General features: G+C 34.3%; 1 protein-coding gene across 5 annotated transcripts in view; it reads left to right on the top strand.

Annotated features, from left to right (window-relative positions):
- The window catches only part of LOC149795715 (G protein-coupled receptor kinase 5-like), a 96613-nt gene that overhangs the window by 33561 nt on the left and 44439 nt on the right, over positions 1-18613 (top strand). For 4 of the 5 annotated variants that reach the window (XR_016422392.1, XR_016422394.1, XR_016422393.1 and 1 more), the window contains exons 4-6: positions 2524-2601; positions 11431-11534; positions 15938-16030. Coding sequence is in view for 2 of the 5 variants with exons in the window: in XM_089965605.1 (XP_089821731.1) it covers positions 2524-2601; positions 11431-11534; positions 15938-16030 (275 nt within the window). In the remaining 3 variants the exon portion in view is untranslated. The remainder of the gene's footprint in view (positions 1-2523; positions 2602-11430; positions 11535-15937; positions 16031-18613) is intronic. The other variant, XM_089965607.1, reaches the window with a different exon arrangement.

Raw genomic sequence — 18613 nt, 5'->3', positions numbered from 1 at the left:
GTGCAGCCAAATATAGAAAAACTTTTAATTGACTTACAGCCAGGAGCTGCTGAACAGAATTTACCAAATGTAACAGAAGCATCCTGGCAGGAACAGTTTGGAAATTTCATCTACTGAATCTTACCTGCTACCAAATGTGACCACCATTACTAAAAAAAGAAAACCTTTACAGGAATTCTTCCTGAAAACTGCTGAACAGGAAATGGTGAATTTGATGGATATCATCCTGACATGAATTTGTTTCCAATTTGATTAAAATATGCTGATCAACCATCCAATTACAAAAACTATTAAAACCTGTAAATTACTTCATCTCAAAAGTCGCTTAATATGAATTGTCTGGATTTTATAGAAAGCATATTTTGCAATCAAATATGGCAGCCACTGAAGAATGAAACAATGACTTCTGATTACTGATAAACCAAATTGGACCATATTCAATGGATAGCATCCCAGCATGAAAGTCTTTTAAAATTATGATGTTGTGTGTCATGTAAAATGGCTCTTAATATAAAAAAATAAAAGACTTTGTTTTTAAAAAAACAACCAGCAAAACAAATTTAACAAGTAATGCAAATATCCAGGTGGCTGATATTAGGCCCACTTTAACATCTTGTTTTGTATTTTATTTGGGATTAATTTCATCTTTTGAAGGAAGTAACTTAGAAGATTTCAATGTCAGTAATACCATACTTGTTGCTATTGCCAGGAGGAAAATAGCAATCAGATGACAAAATCTCCATCCTTCCATTAGGGTGAACCAGAATCTTCTGGAACACTAAATCAGCCCTGGTAGAACACCCTACATCTCAGGCATGCATGAAGGCCCTCTTCGTTATATTTTTTGGTCACCATATTGTAATGTTAAGCTTATTTATATAAAGATTAGCCACAGCTTGGTGGATTAATGAGCTAATTATTAATTTTTCTGTGTGCTGTGTTCTTTATGAATATTAAAATTATTGGAGACTTCAAGGCATGAATTGTCCTTGTCCGTGGAGCTTCTCCACTCTTGCAGAGATGTTGTTATTGTTACATGTTTAGGTTCGAATAAGCAGTAACACAGAAAGAGTGAAAACAACAAGCTTTTTAAAATTTAACAAACAATTTATTTCCCTGGAAAATTTTTGTAAAAATGAAAAAAAGAACTTATGGTTTCAAGAATGAAATCCAAGAATAATCCACGAATTAAATTGCAAAAGTCCTAGTAATAAATGTTCTAATAATTTCAAGTTCGAATCCTGATGGAAAATCCAAGATGGATGACGATGACGTATGCTGTAAAATACTGTGCTTATCTACAGTTCCTTGTAAAAATACATATAATGACACTCCAGTATTAGAAATCCAAATTAAATTTGTAAGCAATGTCTTTTCCAAAATTTCTGTGTGTGCACACCTCAAAATATTTCCAGAGAAAAAAGAATTAATCCTTTTGAAATCCAACTGATTTGAAGAAAATTATAACTCAAAATCTGGCTTCAAGAAAATAACTAGACATCAGTGTAAAAAGCCCAAAACTGAGAAATCTCTCTCTACACATCTCTATTGAAACTAACAAATGTGCAGTAATGGAAAAAACTGAATTGTGAGATCGAAGGGGAGGGTCATGATTGTGTTTATGTCACGTACACCAAAAATCTAACGAAAACCAGTCATCTTAAGATAAAATAGAACTTGTTTACGAAGGTTGCTAGAAATTCTGAAACAAGGTCGGGATTGAGATCAACACCTTGTGTTTGTGAAAGAATGATTCAGGTCAACTGATTTTCTGGAAAAATATCTCCAGTGAATAAATTTACATTATAATAGCATATAAGAGAATAAAAAAATTTAAAACAGACAAACAGTTAAATTAAAATAAATATGAATTAAATCAGATATATGTAACATTATGGATACTTCCAAGGTTTTAACAGAGCACAGTGAGAACCATCTGAGAGCTTCCCCCTGAAGGCTGCGACTCTCTTTGGAGGGCTCATCCTGTTCATGACTAAACAGGATTTGAGAAACCATTAACACTGGTCTCTTGCATCCACTTGTGCCTCTTTCTAGTACCAAGTCATTCCATTTTTTGATGTTGAAGAACACTAGATAAACCAGGAAACAGTTTTTTCCATAATATGCTATCAGTGGCATCTCAGAAAATATCCTGCAGTAGGTTTCTTGGCCAAGTGCTAAGCACCTGTACAACATGTGAGCAATCTCATGCCCTCTTGAGTCTCTTGTTTCACAAGAAAACAGATGAATTATTCTGCAGTTATTGAGTATAGATCAATATTCAATTTATGCCAATACAACTAACACTGAAATGGTGCATACTTGAGGCATTGATATGGAAAAGTAGGTAAGCAAGCTACATCCATTTAATAAATGTTCATTTGCAAAACCAGCCTCAATGTGAACACGAGTTGGATGGATATTATGTACATGTACCTGTAAGTGGCTCAGTACTTTTTACTGCATTACGCACTGATTGTTTGCACCATTTCAACTTTGATTTTGTTATCTTGTACTTCACAGGGTGACTATGAGCTCATTTCTGATGAAAAAATGATGACCCGAGCTCAAGAGATATATGAAACCTATCTTCAACCACAGGTACATTTATATACATGTGCGTGTGTGTGTGTGTGTGTTCATATATGTGGTTGTGGGTGCATGTTTATATGTACATGTATGTGTGTGTGTATATATATATGTAGATAATGTGATACCAACTCTCTTTTAAGTAGGTGGGTGGATGTTAAAAAATAATAAGTGATTATGTTAAATGGTTTTCCAGCATCATATTTCATGATGATATTAAATAAATGTTTGACTTTCTTTCCCTGTGACATTACAGCTAGTGCTCATTTGTTAGATCCTTTCAAGCTGTAACCAGACTACATGTACAAACTGTTACCAGTGATATGAAGTTGGGAATGGAAGAAACTTTGAAATATGTTAAACTTTCATTACAGTTAGAGTTAGTTACTAAGTCAGTTAGTAAGATGACTTCTTTATCATTGAACAGAAGAGCTTAAGTGATTTCTTTCAGCATTCATCTGTCCATCCATTAGCTCTAATTTGTTATTGCTACTCGTCATCATCTGTCATTCCATTAACACAATTGTGTAATTGCTCCTTCTAAACTACTTGGATTATTACCATGAAACTGTACATGTACATTCGCCTCACGCTTTAATTGGTCCATTATGAAAATGGTGCCATCTGGAAGCCAACTTGGCCACCAGTAGTCATTTTAAAAATTTTGTCATCACTACTCCTAAATGGATGGTCATTTCAACTCATACTAATGTCTAATAGGTTCAGAATTGAAAAATATTCACAGTGCTTGATTTCTGAATGGATAGTCATTTTGACTAACATGATGTCCACCATTGCAGCTAATTTAAATCTTGCTATTGTTGGAAAATATAAGAGATGATTTGATCGCTTGACAGTTAATGAAGAAATTGTACTGTCTAGAATTTTTGGAAATTTTGGAGCACAAGTCCTTTTGAGGAACTGATTGAAATGGGGGACAATTAAAGTTAGCTGACATATTTGTATGTAGATTTCTCAGTTCCATATTGAGGCCATTATCAAAATTGTAAATATTTTTTATGCATTTTGGTGAAATTTGTTGATCAACCAAAAACCACCTTAGATAGTGAAAATCAATTTGCAGATGAAAATGATAAAAGACATTGTGGATGACATACTTAGATTTTTAAGCTACTGAGGGAATTTTAGATTTTTTGCTCCACTGGTCAAAGACCACAAAAGCTTATGGTATGGACTGTTGATCATTTGTCGAGAATTATCATGAAACTTCATACTCAAGTTTTCTCCAAATGTCTAGTTGGCCCATGTTGCTCCTCAGATATCAAAACATGGCCATCACAGCTGCCACCTTGAAAATCCATGTGAATGAATGGTCATATTGACATGGAATTTTCACTTAAAGTTTTTTTTATGTCCATATGGTCCTAAAGAAAAATTAATTTGATCTGAAATTCTTGTTATGTCTACCTCTTCTGAAAGGAGAGTAAGATCAACATGGGGTTTCAACCAAAAGACTTCTTATGATATCTAGTTGGTTCTGCATGAAAATAGTACTACTACCTGGACTGCCAAAAGTGCCAGTTATGGTTTTTAAAAACTGTGTCATCATTACTCCACCAGAATGGATGGTCATAGCAGCATGGGATTTTTACTAAAAGACTTCTGATGGTGTTTGTATTGTCCTAAGTGAAATGGGTGCAAATCTAACAAGCAATATGCCCACCACAGTGGCCATTTTAAAAATCTTTTTGCTACTTCATAATGGAAAGTCATATAAGCATGGGATTTTAAACAGAAAACTTTGTGATGTCAAGTTGGTCTTTACTTTAATACAAATTGTGGCAATCTGTTATCCTATTTGGCTGCCACAGTGACAGTCATGGAAATTTTGCCATTACTACTTTCAGTTGGAAAGTCATGTAAAACATTGGCTTTCACCAGATGGCTTCTTGTAATGACTAGTTTGTCCTGGATGAAAATAATGCCATCCAATATGGCCACCATGTTGATCATCTTGAAAATCATTGTCATTGCTACTCATCCAAAATTGAAGACCATTTTATCATAAGGTTTTCAGCAAAAGACTTATTATGATACAAACTTGGTCCTAAATGAAAATGGTGCCCCACAAACATCAAGTCTAGCTGTCACAATGGACATAGTGAAACTCTTGTCACTAATTCTCCAGAATGGATGATGATGATTACATGGGATTTTCATTCAAGGGTTTTCTAATATTGCCTGGTTTGTCTGAAGTGAAAATGGTGCCAATGTGACTACTAGAGCAGCTAATTTGAAAATCTTATCACTCGAGAATAAAAAAAGAGATGGTTCAACATTCAGCAATTAAAAAGAAGAAATAGTCTTATCTCTTGGAAATGTGTTGTAGACAGTACAGCATCAGACCCTTTGATGTGCATTTTGTTTCTATCAGGTGCTTGAAAAGCACATTACCATGCTGTTGGGTGCGGATCTTACAATTCAGTTCTAGATGCAACATTCATGACCTCTACATAATACTTGAAATCTGTAGAGGTGATAAAGGAATGTTGGTTCTCTTTGATTAACAGATTTCATCAGTGTTGATTGACGTAAGTAGATGTAGATGGATGTCACAGGAAGTATTAGTATTGTTGGCTAACTTGGAAAGAATCCCTGTCCTCTTGAAAGTGTCAGCCTATTGATATGTAAACTTCCAGTGTTTGAAAATAGTGCTTTTGTTCAAGATAGAAACAATTATCATGAAAAACATGGAGAAACCATGTCTACTGCCCAATGGGATATATTAGTAGGCTGGTTTTAGATTCAAAATTTAAGTGGGGCTTGGAACCAGCCTATCATTTATCCTGGTGGGTGAAAGCCAGAGTTTCTGAAATAAAAATGACCATCTCTTCATTTCATTGGGGGGTTGGGTTCTGGGGTTGGTTTGTTTGTGTTTGAATAAATGGTTTCTTTTTAAGAACAGTTTGTTGGCATAGGAGAAAGTTTTGTAATGAATTCTGGAATCAAAAAACTATTGCTACAGGTGTTTACTGTCTGTAATATGTTTACATATATTTCTGCAGCTTGACATGCAGTAAGTTGTGCTTGAATCAAACTTCAAAATATTGGAATTATGGACCTTGTCTTTTTGGGTAAGATGTACAATTTTTATCAAGTCTCGGGGAAGAGAAATCATGAAATACATGTAACTATCTTTGGCTTGAACAAGATTTGTGGCTTGGTGACCACACATCTTGAGTATTCATATTCTTAGAAAGCAGTGCTGAGCACGTCTTGGCATATCATCCTTATTATGCTCCTGAGTTGTGAAAATGTGAAAGAGCTTTTTCTGAAGCAAGCCAGTTTTTGGCTGAAAAAACGTTGGACACATGCAGATTTATAACTTTGGTTCACAGCTGCTGTAACATGAAAATAAATTGTCACAGATTTAAAATTATTGGTTTCTCAACTTAATTACATTAGTACATTCCAGTACTTTCAGTACAAGTTACTACTGTCAGTGCTGCCAACCTATCCTACAAAATTCTGTCACAAAAGACATTGCAGTATATTTCAGCCTCAATTAAGGTTAATGATCAAAAATCGGCCATTTGGGCTTTGTATTGATACTGGTACCACTTAGCAAATTGTTTTATATTCTGACTCAATTCTGTCTGGTTCATCTCAATATCTACTCAGAAACTTCTAAAAGTTCAAATAACGGCTGCTCGGATTATCGTTAGAGTACAATGATCAGAGCACTCCTTCCCCCTGCTGTGTCTTTTCCAAAAATCAGTATGCTGTGAGACAAGTGAAAGAAATGAGAGAAAGTACAAGCCATTCATCACTAGTATTACTGAAAATGAAAGAATGAATAAGTGTTAATAATATATGAAAATTATATTTAATACTTATTCATTTGATCCTTCATTCAAGTGTATCTGTTGTTGAAAGATTTCTATTTTCGTGAAAGTTCATCTCATTTTATTCATGCATTTTCATTCAAATGAACGAACACTACAAAATACTAGAGCTGTTGCTTGAAGCACAATTACTAAAGAAACACTATATAATATATACACAAATTAAAGTTCACACATAGCTGATTTTAGGACTAAACCACTGTATCAACATGTCAGTTAAGTAGTTGTTGTTGTTATAGGGTTTAACGCCATTTTTCAGCACAAGATAGGCTATACATGGCGGCCAGTATTTAATGGTGGAGGAAGAACCCGGGAAAACCCCGGAAAGAACCACCGACCCACGAGAAGCTACCGGCAAGCTTTTTCACATATCCACGTTGGCCAAGCCCGAGACTCGAACACACGCAGACAGAGGTGAGATGGCAGTGATCCGTGACGGAGAGCGCTTTAGACCACTCGGCCACTCGGGGCCCCTCAGTTAAGTAGAATTTACAAAAACAGTGGATAAGGCCCCCCAGAAATATGCATTTCCTATTGCACTGGTTTTAAATCGAGGGTATATCGTTTTTTGTTTTTAGAAAAAATAACATTATGTATGTATGATAATGATTAGGTTATATCATGTACTAAGTACTTCAAGGAAAAATGGCTATATCAGATACACAAATCAATTTGAAGAAGTTTTTGTTCTAATTTTTTTTAAACCCTGGAGGAAAAAAGAACTAGTGTTTGCAGAGAAAAACAGGGACAGTTGGCCAAATGAAAACGACGTTTTTTTGTGTGACTAATATGACTATACTGTCTTCATTTTCTTTTCTTAGATGGCAACTGGTGAGCAGGTGCCTGCTTTGTACTTATGACAGGTTAGGAAGTGTGGGTTCTGAGGGGGATCTAACTTGATCTTTACCACTTTTAAACCACTGTATTAACGTCATGGTCATTAGAAAGAAATTGATGTTGCAGCTTAATATAGATAGTGGTCTAAGTAAGAGATCAGTCACAAGTATTGTAATAACCAGTTGGTTTAGTGTTGTTGGCTGTATCAGCTTGCATTAAGGCTGAGCACTAAGATGAAAACTCAGTGTAAGTGACTGATATTGCCAATCATGTTGTGTACGAGACGAAAAGACAGTGAAAGTCATTGATATTGGCAAGGTGTTTGGTTTTCATGTATGTAGTAGCTTTGTTTTGACCATTCAGGTGCATTGGCATAGTTTATTCTTTTGTATTCTTTATTTTGGGTATTTGTTGAGTTTAATTCATGACTTTAAATAACTACAAATATGCAAACTCTTATAGGCAAAACCTCAAATTTAAGTATCCTTGAAAATGTCTTTGTTTTTTTTTGTTACAAAACCACAATTTGGGACCCAAGAAAAATAAATGATATTACAGTGTCCCAATTAAAGTTACTAAATCTTGTTTGCCAGAACTTTCCCCACATCTATAATGTGAAACGAGGTAGGAATTTTAATTTTGCCTTTTTCCATTGCAAAAGTTATATTATCATACAAAATCTTATCATTGCTTTTAAGTGCACTTAATTAAATTAAATTTGAGCTGGACTATAATTTTGTGTCTAAATACCTCTTGTGGCCAGAAATTCTCTTAAAATTACACTCCAGAGTTACTCTGCTGTGTTAAGCTTTTTTCACTTTCTTGGTTGACGATTCATGTTTTCATCTGGTCAGAAAAGCATAAAATTTGTCTATTTCCTGGATTTTTTTTAATCATAAAGGGATAATATTTGTAACAATATTTAGTTTGTTAACTTGTGTTTGTTTGGTGAATATGCCACGAAGATTCCTGTCTTTTAAAACTGCAGAATTTTAATTTTATTTGAAACTACCAAGTGCCATATGGCATATTTATTCTAGTACCACTTAAAAGTAACACATGGAATTATTATAATGCAGCATAAATCATATTATGTTTGATAAATAAACAGGTACATTTTGTTTTATATTTTGGAATACAGTGTGTGTGTGTGTGTGTATGTATATATATATATATATATATATATATATATATATATATATATATATATATACACACACACCTCTCCCTCGATAACCTGCACACAATGAGATCCACAAACATAGATCGCATTATAAGCGAGTCTTGAGTTACTGAGGGACCTCCAAAAATTAAAAATTGTTTTGACATCGAGAAAACTGAGGTGGGGGAGCGGCATTATGGAACTGTGCTGTTTATTTATTGACTGAATCCTTATTTTACAATCACGTCGATAATGTTTAATAATGTGCTTTTTTCTAATGAAGTTGTTCGTTATTCTGTTTAAATAATATTTATTTTCAAAAATGTCCAACATATGGAAGATCGTTCCAACTGGTTTCAACAACCATCATGTGTACGCAAAAAATCTGTTATGTAACTGCTTTTTGTTTTCTTGATGAGTCTGGTTTCCATAGGGGTGTTTAATATTATCCTGCCAAATCAGGAGTCCGCAAAGCAGGGATCTAGACTGTTGAAACACCACCAAACAAGATTCCTTTTTTTTGAAAACATGCAAAATTTATTTTGTGAGACAATCATCTACGTCAAAATTAAATTTTTGTATTTTTCAATTAGTACAATATTGATGTTGTGATTTCATTGGAAGTGATAAAGAAACTTCTTGTCATCCTTGAGGATATCTCTAAGTGCCAGTTTAAGAATTCTTTGACGCTTGCCCACAATGATCCATATCTGTGAAATCAAGCTCTTTATTTTACAAAGTATTCATTTCGCTTGGCTGCCTTGTTATCTTTGATCACAGTTATGAAAGAGTCGGTTCATTTAGTTTATGTTATATACACAGTAACATTTATAAGTGTTCCATTGATCAAATGAAGTGAGTTCACCTGACATACGACTGTGGCTGCTAGATTTTAAGTCTGTAGGATTTTTGTGTCTTTTAACTTTTCTTTTATTCCACCTCCTTTATTTGATTCAAAAGACATAATTAACATGGTAATACAAAGGAGGCCAGCTTTTAATTCAGTGCAACAATACAACAAATACTTCCAGAAGTCAGTTAGCAAAACACAGTCGGCACTTAATTAGGTTCTCAGAGAAACGCCCATGGACATAGCTATTATGGTAGATTGATGCAATTTATGTTTAGTTACAAGACGGCACATTGCATTTATGACCATTGCACTTAAAAGGAACTAAAAGATAGAACTAGAACACAAATTTCAATAGATAAAGAAATTATTTAATTTGTATTTATTAAAGTACAGCCTCCACTCGGCGTATCTGACATTTTCATTGATGAGATTTCCTTAAATATTGTTAATTGCGGTGTAATAGGAATGTCGTTTGGAAACAAAATGTAAAAGAATTTATGACCTATTTTTAAATTTGATATTTCAAAGTGTTGACTATAATTTCCAGGTCATATCTACCGTTTTTTATGATAAAACAAGCGATACAGCAAAGTTTCTGTTACCAATTTTGATCGCGAATTTCTTCAAGTTCAACAAATAGGGATCAATTTTTAGAGTCTTTTCTGGTATAAAAAAATGGGAGCCACACCTGACCCCGCGTGATAAGTGGGTTCATGAGTTATCAGGGTGCGAGTTATCGAGGGAGTGGTGTATGTGTATGTGTGTGTGTGTGTATGTGTGTGTGTATATATATATATATATATATATATATATATATATATATATATATATATATATATATATATATATATTGATAGATATATACCTATTTCCATTTCTAATTTCTATTTCTACTGGTCATAGACCAGAAGAGCTTATGAACACAGTTGTTTGTTTTGCATCCTGTGAACATATTGTCCCATGAAACTTGAAGTGGGAATGCACTTTGATGAGCACTGTTACTTTTTTCAGTAGTTAGGTCATTGTAGCCCATCCATTACACTTTACTGGTTTAGGTTTTGTTTGATGTTCATTTCAAAGGCATTTTTGTGCTGGAATCATTAAATTGATGATGATATACATCAGTTACACACACACACACACACACTGGAAAAAATCTTATTGTGATCTGTTTTGAAATATTTGCATTGACTTTTTAATATACATCTGATGAGTTTTTGGCAACATTAAAATTGGTGCATATTGATTAAATTTTCATCCTTATTGCAAATAAATGGCATCTGACCCAGATTTCATGCTTCAGTGACTTTTAAAATGCTGTGTTTAAAGTTCATTTAGTAGGGGCTGTTTGTATCCAGTCATGAAACTCGATGATTTGATGCATCATTGTTAGTTGTATTACAATCTTACCCCCATTGGTCGCTGTGACTTATGTATGTCCTTTACTAGCATGGTTTAGGAATTTGTGAATGTAGGAAAAAAATGTTTGGTAAATTATCCATATTAATGACCATACTGGTACATTGAGCATTGTGATAGGTTACCAGTTGGTTAACTGTAATTTCCATGTGAATGAGTGTTGAAATTAGATGAGTGGATTGCATGATGTATGCTTTTCATGTGGGGCCTAAACATTAATCTCTGGTTTTTATCAAATCATTATAGAACCTCTACTTTGATGTCAAAGAAAGAATATTTTTAAATGTTTTGTCCTTAATGCTTTGCCAGAGTAGTTAACCTGTAATTCTGAGCCATCAGTAAGCACTTTAACTGATTGACAGATTTATACTGTAGAAGTTTTGATAGTGAGTGTCGTTTTTACAGGCTTACAAGTCGGGTCCAATTGCAGGCATCATAGACCCTAATCTGCCATTACATAATGAGGCAGTAGATCGTAGTCTGTTTTGTCTGTTAAAGTGATTAGTCCTAACAAACTGTAGACCCAGATTTGTAATGTCAGATCTGGGTCTATGCAGTTTGCAGTTTGAAACTACTTATATGCAAGTAAAAACAGTTGTGCAAGATTTTAATTTCATTGAACTCGCATTTTTCTGTTTGGAAACCATGTGTATGGGAGTAGCTAGTTTTCGTCTGTCATATTTCTGTCTTGTCATTTCTTTCAGTCCACAAACTATGTCAGTCAGGTGAATGGTAATCAGGCACTGGCAGTGAAGGAAGCATTATCTCAAGGCGTTATTAGCAAAGAACTCTTCAATCCATGTGTGGAGTGAGTATCATGTTTATATGATCTGCATAAATTTTGAATTTTTGTAACTCATTAAAAATAGTGTCCATAATTATACTGCTTGATTCAACTATAGCTCGAGCATGGAAATCAAACACGAGCTCAGAGATGAAATATCAGACACTGAGGTACCCCATTTAGGCGGCCACCAAATTGATGATGACAGGTGACCTTATAAAAAGGGTTGACCTTTTATGATGGTTAGGGAACAAAATGCCATTGTTAATGAATTAGTTCATGTAGATTGGAATACCAAGAAGGAACAAAATATTACTGTTTAATCATTACAAGTGGATACTGAGTATACTTGAGATATATTTAGCTAGACGTTAATTCATCTGTTAGAACAAGTTTTCTGTTGCTGCAAATTGGGTACTGCCATGAAACTTCCCACACATTCATCCCAATTCTGTTTGGTCCTAAATGAAAATAATGCTGCTCAGACATCAGTATGTCCACCACAGCAGCTGTCTTGAAAATCGTATTTCTGCCACTCCTGAATGGATGGTCATATCAGTATGGAGTTTTCACTGAAGATCTTGTTAATATGTTGAGTTGTTCCAGAATGAAAAAGGTGCTGATCTGATGTTCATTATCATGATGTCTGGTTGCCAACTAAATGAAAATGGTGCTGATCTGATGTTCATTATCATGATGTCTGGTTGCCAACTAAATGAAAATGGTGCTGATCTGATGTTCATTATCATGATGTCTGGTTGCCAACTAAATGAAAATGGTGCTGATCTGATGTTCATTATCATGATGTCTGGTTGCCAACTAAATGAAAATGGTGCTGATCTGATGTTCATTATCATGATGTCTGGTTGCCAACTAAATGAAAATGGTGCTGATCTGATGTTCATTATCATGATGTCTGGTTGCCAACTAAATGAAATGGTGCTGATCTGATGTTCATTATCCTGATGTCTGGTTGCCAACTAAATGAAAATGGTGCTGATCTGATGTTCATTATCTTGATGTCTGGTTGCCAACTAAATGAAAATGGTGCTGATCTGATGTTCATTATCATGATGTCTGGTTGCCAACTAAATGAAATGGTGCTGATCTGATGTTTATTATCATGATGTCTGGTTGCCAACTAAATGAAATGGTGCTGATCTGATGTTCATTATCATGATGTCTGGTTGCCAACTAAATGAAATGGTGCTGATCTGATGTTCATTATCATGATGTCTGGTTGCCAACTAAATGAAATGGTGCTGATCTGAAGTCCAATAAGACCACCATAGCAGCCATCTTAAACATTTTTTACCACTATTTCTGAACAGAAATATCAGCACAAGGTTTTCACCAGAGGACTTCTGAAGATGTCTGGCTGGTCCTAAACAACAGTGATTCTGCTTGGGGTTTTCATTCGAAAATTTCTGATAGAGTCGAGGTCTTAAAAATGAAAATATTGCTGATCTTACATCCACTGTGACCAGTTTTGTAACCAAATAGAAAATCTTTGTTGTTATCACTCCTTTTGAATGAATAGTCATATCATCATGGTTTAAAAGCTTTTACCAACACTCTTATTGGTTTGGCATAAATGAGAATGATGCAGTTCTTACATCCAGTATGGTCTCCGTGGCAACCATCCTGAAAATCATATAATTACTAAAGAATATCAGAGATGGTTTGAGCACTCATCAGTATAAAAAGAAACAATCTAGTCTTGGATTCATGGACGTTTTATTTTTTTGGGACAGTTGAGTCCCAATGGGGACTCCTTTTTTATAAATGTGTTGTGTTATGAACACACCTGGCCATAAGGTCAAATGTTCTTGGGGTATGGCAATTTGTCTTGTCAGGTATCCTCTGTTCATAATAGAAATAGTCCCTTGCATACATGGTGTTGTAGAATAAACCAGATATGCCCTTCTGCATGTTATAAATGGTGAGTCATGGAGGTAGGAGCCATGGTGGCTCAACGGTTAGTGTGTCTTGACATGTGACCAAAAAGGGGCAGGTTTGAATTCTACCAATGAATTGGGTGAGGTCAGCTACTGTGATTTTTTCTTGGGCAAGGCATTTTAGTCCAGTTGTCTTGGCACTAAATAACCTACTTGAGTTGCTGTTCAGTAAAACCCCAAACCAAACAACTGATTATTACCACTCTGGAGGCCATACTGTAGTTCTGTTCATTGTTTGATCAGACTTGGAATAATAGATGTTATCATCAAGATCTTGGATGAGTTTGATTATGAGTGAGATCCAGTCATATTAATCAGGAGATTTTGCATCTGATTGGTTGACCTTGCTGCCATGCCAGAAGCCATATTTTTAATCCAGTTTTGTGATTTGATTTTGGTTGAACTTGGAATATTGGTCTGTATCCTGCTCATGTATTTTAATGAGATCTTGCATCTGATTGGTTGAGCTTGTTACCATGCCTGAAGCCATATTTCTGATTGGTTGAGCTTGTTATCATGCCAGAAGCCATTTTTCTGATTGATTTGTATCAAGCATGGAACAGAGGGTTATCTGACCAAGATGTTGCACTAATTTGATAAAGTGGTTGATCCATGCATAGGTAATCGTATCTGATTGGTTGGGCATATTACCAGTCTAGAGACTATTCCCAAGTCAGTTTTGCTAAAGGGGGGTAAATATGCTTATATTAACAAGATCATGGATGAATACTATTATGAATGAGATCTGTACATATTAATGAGGTTATCTTGCATCTAATTGGCTAAACCTGTCAACAGTTGATAAGCTTTTTGTCTGGTCCAGTTTTGATCAGTTTTGTTAAATAGGCTTATATCAAGATGTCAAAAGAGCTTAATTATAAAATAATTCTGTGCATATTAATAGATAGTATTTTTGTACCTGATTTTGATCAAACTTTGTAAATAGGCCAGTATCATCAGACTGTTGAATGGGGATTTAAATATGCTTTTTTTCAACCATTTAGAGACTGTTATTGAGAGGATTTTGATTGAACATGATTATTTGGTACGTAGGCTTATAGTCAAAATGTTGGATCAGTTTCATTATGATTGTGATCTGTGCATATTGATGAGGTAATCTTGTCTGATCTAATTGACTGAGTTAACACAGAGAAGACCGAATTCCAATCAGATTTTGCACCAAATAAGTAAGCTTACATCATCATGGTCTTCTGAAATAAATGAGATCTGCACTCATGGACGAGGTGATTTATATCTAATAGGCTGATCTTATAACCTCACTAGTGACTATATTTCTCATATGATTTCAAGAAAATGTAAATAGGTTGGAAAAGTTTAATAATGAGTGAGATCTTTGATTTTATCTTTGGAGATAATTTTTATTAGACCATAGTAAAATAGGTCAGATTGACTTAAAGTAACGACTATAAGATAGTTTACATATTCTTTTATTTTTAAAATACTGCATAAACCTGCCTAACGAAATGGCCAACTATTAAGTTAAGCAAGTCAGGTGGGCAATATCAGACCCCATGGGCCTCTTGTAAAGTCAGTAGATTTTTATCTTCAGTAACATGTTCCAAACGATGCTTGCAAAGTTCTGGTGAATCACTAGGTCAAAAGAACATGGCCTCTTATTGGTTCCCATAACATTTATTTAGGTAGATCTCTATTTTAATTAGATTGGCATAACACTACATGACCAGATGAAACACAGTTTTGAGATTCTGTGACTCTTCTCCCATATCTGACTCATAATGATGTGTGATAGCTCATTGAAATGGAAATATTCTCAACACGAAAATGACATCTAGTTGATTGAGATGCGTATCTGTAAATGTTAATACCACTAAGAAATCAAGAGATGTTTGCAACTGCAAAATCTCTTGTTGCAAACCTCTTATGGTTATTTAATAGTTCATTTATTGGAACATAATGTTTTCATGGTTTCACCCATTTCAATATCAAACTTAAATCAGGTATCTGTGTTAATAAAAGTGTAAGCGGAGAATTGTTCATTGCCGAGTACATTGAGAATGGGAACAAGTAACTGTTGCAGCTCACTTGTCCCAGGGATGAGTTGTTGGGCGGAAAAATGAGGAGCCCAGGGATGGTGAGGAAGGATAAGATAGAGGGTCTTAATGATCAATACTATTCCTGACAGATGTCTGACAGCTGTTAAATAATTTTCCAAGAGCTCTAGGGCAATCAGACCATGTAGTAAATAACAAAATGGTGGTGAAATTGCTGATGAGGTTGTACTTATTTGGGAGCCATGCTACATTTAGCGAAGCATGCTACAGTGGTTTCACTCCATTGTGTTTTCATTTGAGAGACTGTAGTGTAAGGCAGTGTGGCAATATTGTAACGACTTTGATGCTGAGATATCTAGTTCTTCAGCAATGAAAGACATGTAAGAGATAGAAAAACATTACATTCATGATTTTTTAAAATTTTCTTCTATTTCAGATTAGTCAGAGATTATTTAAATAAAGAACCCTTCACAGAATTTTTAGATAGTTTGTACTATAAGCGATATTTGCAGTGGAAATGGCTTGAAAGGTAAGATAAGAAATAGTTTTTCATTGATTACAAGCTCAGGTTGTCATCATAATTGTTATTATTGCAGTTAAGTTTTAATTGTAAAGAACAGCGAGTGTGTCTGTGACAGTGTCGGCAAGTGTAAAAGCATGTATATGTGCACAGTCTTATTGCATCTTAACCATTTTTTCTTCCTAGGTCATGGGCAACAGTTTGGGGTGGGTTTCATGGAACCAATACTCTGTAATGGTGGCTGAGGGGACTATGTACACATCCATTACTGTTACATTCTTGGTTAAGATTTTGTATTTAGTTTATTTTATTTTGCATCCTGTATATGTTTTGTGTTTACTGGAATCATGAGACTTGGGGAGGTCCATATAAAGTTTCCACAAAAACTGTTTTCAGTAAACACTTAATAATTTTAGAAAATGTTATAGCTTATATTATTTCATATTCAATAATTGTCTTTGCATCAGATCATTGAGACACTTTTGTGAGCTATTTAGATGTGCATTTTAAAAGTTCCTCCTAGATAATGAATCTTCATGCATATATTTTAAATGATTCATTTGATTGGATTCTTACAGACAAGTCAGTGTATCACTTGGAAAAGAGATAGTTCTCAACATTGAAAATGTCAGCTGTGTTGCAGATATAGAATACAACAGCTATGTCTGCATCAAGACCTTTTTCTGAACACTGACTGTGCCAGCAGCTCTTTTGAAAGACAAAATAATAAATCTGTTATTGACAACTGTGTAAATACATTGTGAAATGCACAATTGGATTTTTTTTAATGTTGGCTTTTGTTATTAAAGAAGACTATAGAGAAATAACTACTGTTGAATAGGAATCTACACTTGTCAGAAGATCTGTTTTATATACATTACAGTTTTCTTGACAGTAACATCTGTGATTGGTAAAGTGGCTCAGAAAAAAAAATTGAATTTCAACATAAAACTTGATAATTGGCTGGGAGGTTTAAACCAGAGTACTTTTTTGTGACTGATACTTTCAAATTGATGCTGATCTGTCATCTGATATGGCCACTATTATTAAAAATAGAAAAACTTGTAAATGACTTCTTAAAAACCAATGAATAGAATTTGACCAAAGTAGACAGACAGCATTATAGCATGAAGGCGTTTGAAACTATGCAAATGATGCCAATCGGCAATTAGGTATAGACACCATTTCTAAAAGTAGATAAACACTTTTTAAAAAAAGCTTTTTCTCATCACAAGTACTGAAAATACTGATGGACTGGAGAGTTCTTCAATACTGAATTAAAATGGATCAATGGGATGAATATGGCATGAGATAATATTAACAACTTTCTCCCTATTTTTATGAGCAAATACCAATATCCCTCTTAATTATAAAAGTTTTAATTTTTCTCTTTATTTCATAAGAGTTTTGATTATACAATTAATACAGTATTTTAAAGCAAATGCATAACAATTACCTTGGATGAGCATTTTGTATTGAAATAATTATGTATTGTTTGACTATATTTAGGGAGGTAACCATTCTAATCATTTCCTGTCCAAAACATAATTGTAGTTGGCATTCCATTAGCTTTAAAGGGATGAAATTCCAGTAACCCCAAAACTACTCAACATAATTTGACTAAATTTGAGCTTTTAAATTTTTTACAAGGGATGCCATTCCACCATGAAATTTGGTCACCATTACTAAAAACAGATAAACATTGAAATAAATTCATAAATGAAAAGGTTATCAGAAGGAATTTGACCAGTTTTAGTGGAAAGCATATTGTCATTATTACCTTTCAGTATTGAACAAATAAAGTTGTGTGTCATCAGGTATAGATCAATACACCAAAAAAACAGAAATCTTGAAAAAGCTGGGCTTTTTTCAAAATATATTCATTCAACAGCATTGAAAGAAACTTTTATGGAAAGCAACCCTACTTTGATTTCCTGACCAACAATTACATTTGGCTTTTAGGCAGCTGTCAGTTATTTGAGTGATTGATTTAAACAGTATTTATTGTTATTTGCAGAAATTATTTTTGGAAAGTTCTTGAATATGAGATGTAGATAAATTGAGCTACAAGAATAAGTTTATGCTCTCATTAACAGTATGATTTACTTTTACATTGAAGCAAATGTAGGCATATTTCAAACCTTGAAATAATGCTAATGAGGTATTAATAGAAAATTGTACATACAGTATTGTAAAAATATCAGCATGGGGTTTTCACTGAAGGCGTCTTAAGCTGTCTAGTTGGTTGTAAATATAAGTGTTGCTAATATGGCCACCACATTGACCAACTGGAAAAGCTTATTCTGGCTACTTTCCCTAGATATCTGGTTATAGCGACATTCACCAGAAAAGTTATTGTGATGTCTAATTGGTCCAAAATGGAAATGGGGCACTATTGATATCCGATATGGCAGTCTTCTTGAAAAACTTGTTACTGTTCTAAACTGGAATGTCCTATCATCACAGAGTTTTCACTCTAAGCCTTCATAGAGTGTCTTGTCGGGTCTTAATTAAAATTTGAGATCCAGTATGGCCACTGTGGCTGAATGTTGAAAATCTTGTTATTGTTACTTGTAATGGAAAGTGATTCTG

This window comes from Sinohyriopsis cumingii, chromosome 7, assembly GCF_028554795.1.
Source record: "Sinohyriopsis cumingii isolate HCF-2022 chromosome 7, ASM2855479v2, whole genome shotgun sequence".
NCBI classification, from domain to species: domain Eukaryota; kingdom Metazoa; phylum Mollusca; class Bivalvia; order Unionida; family Unionidae; genus Sinohyriopsis; species Sinohyriopsis cumingii.
Note: the sequence above shows the minus strand (reverse complement) of the source record. Positions and strands in the feature narration are given on the sequence as shown.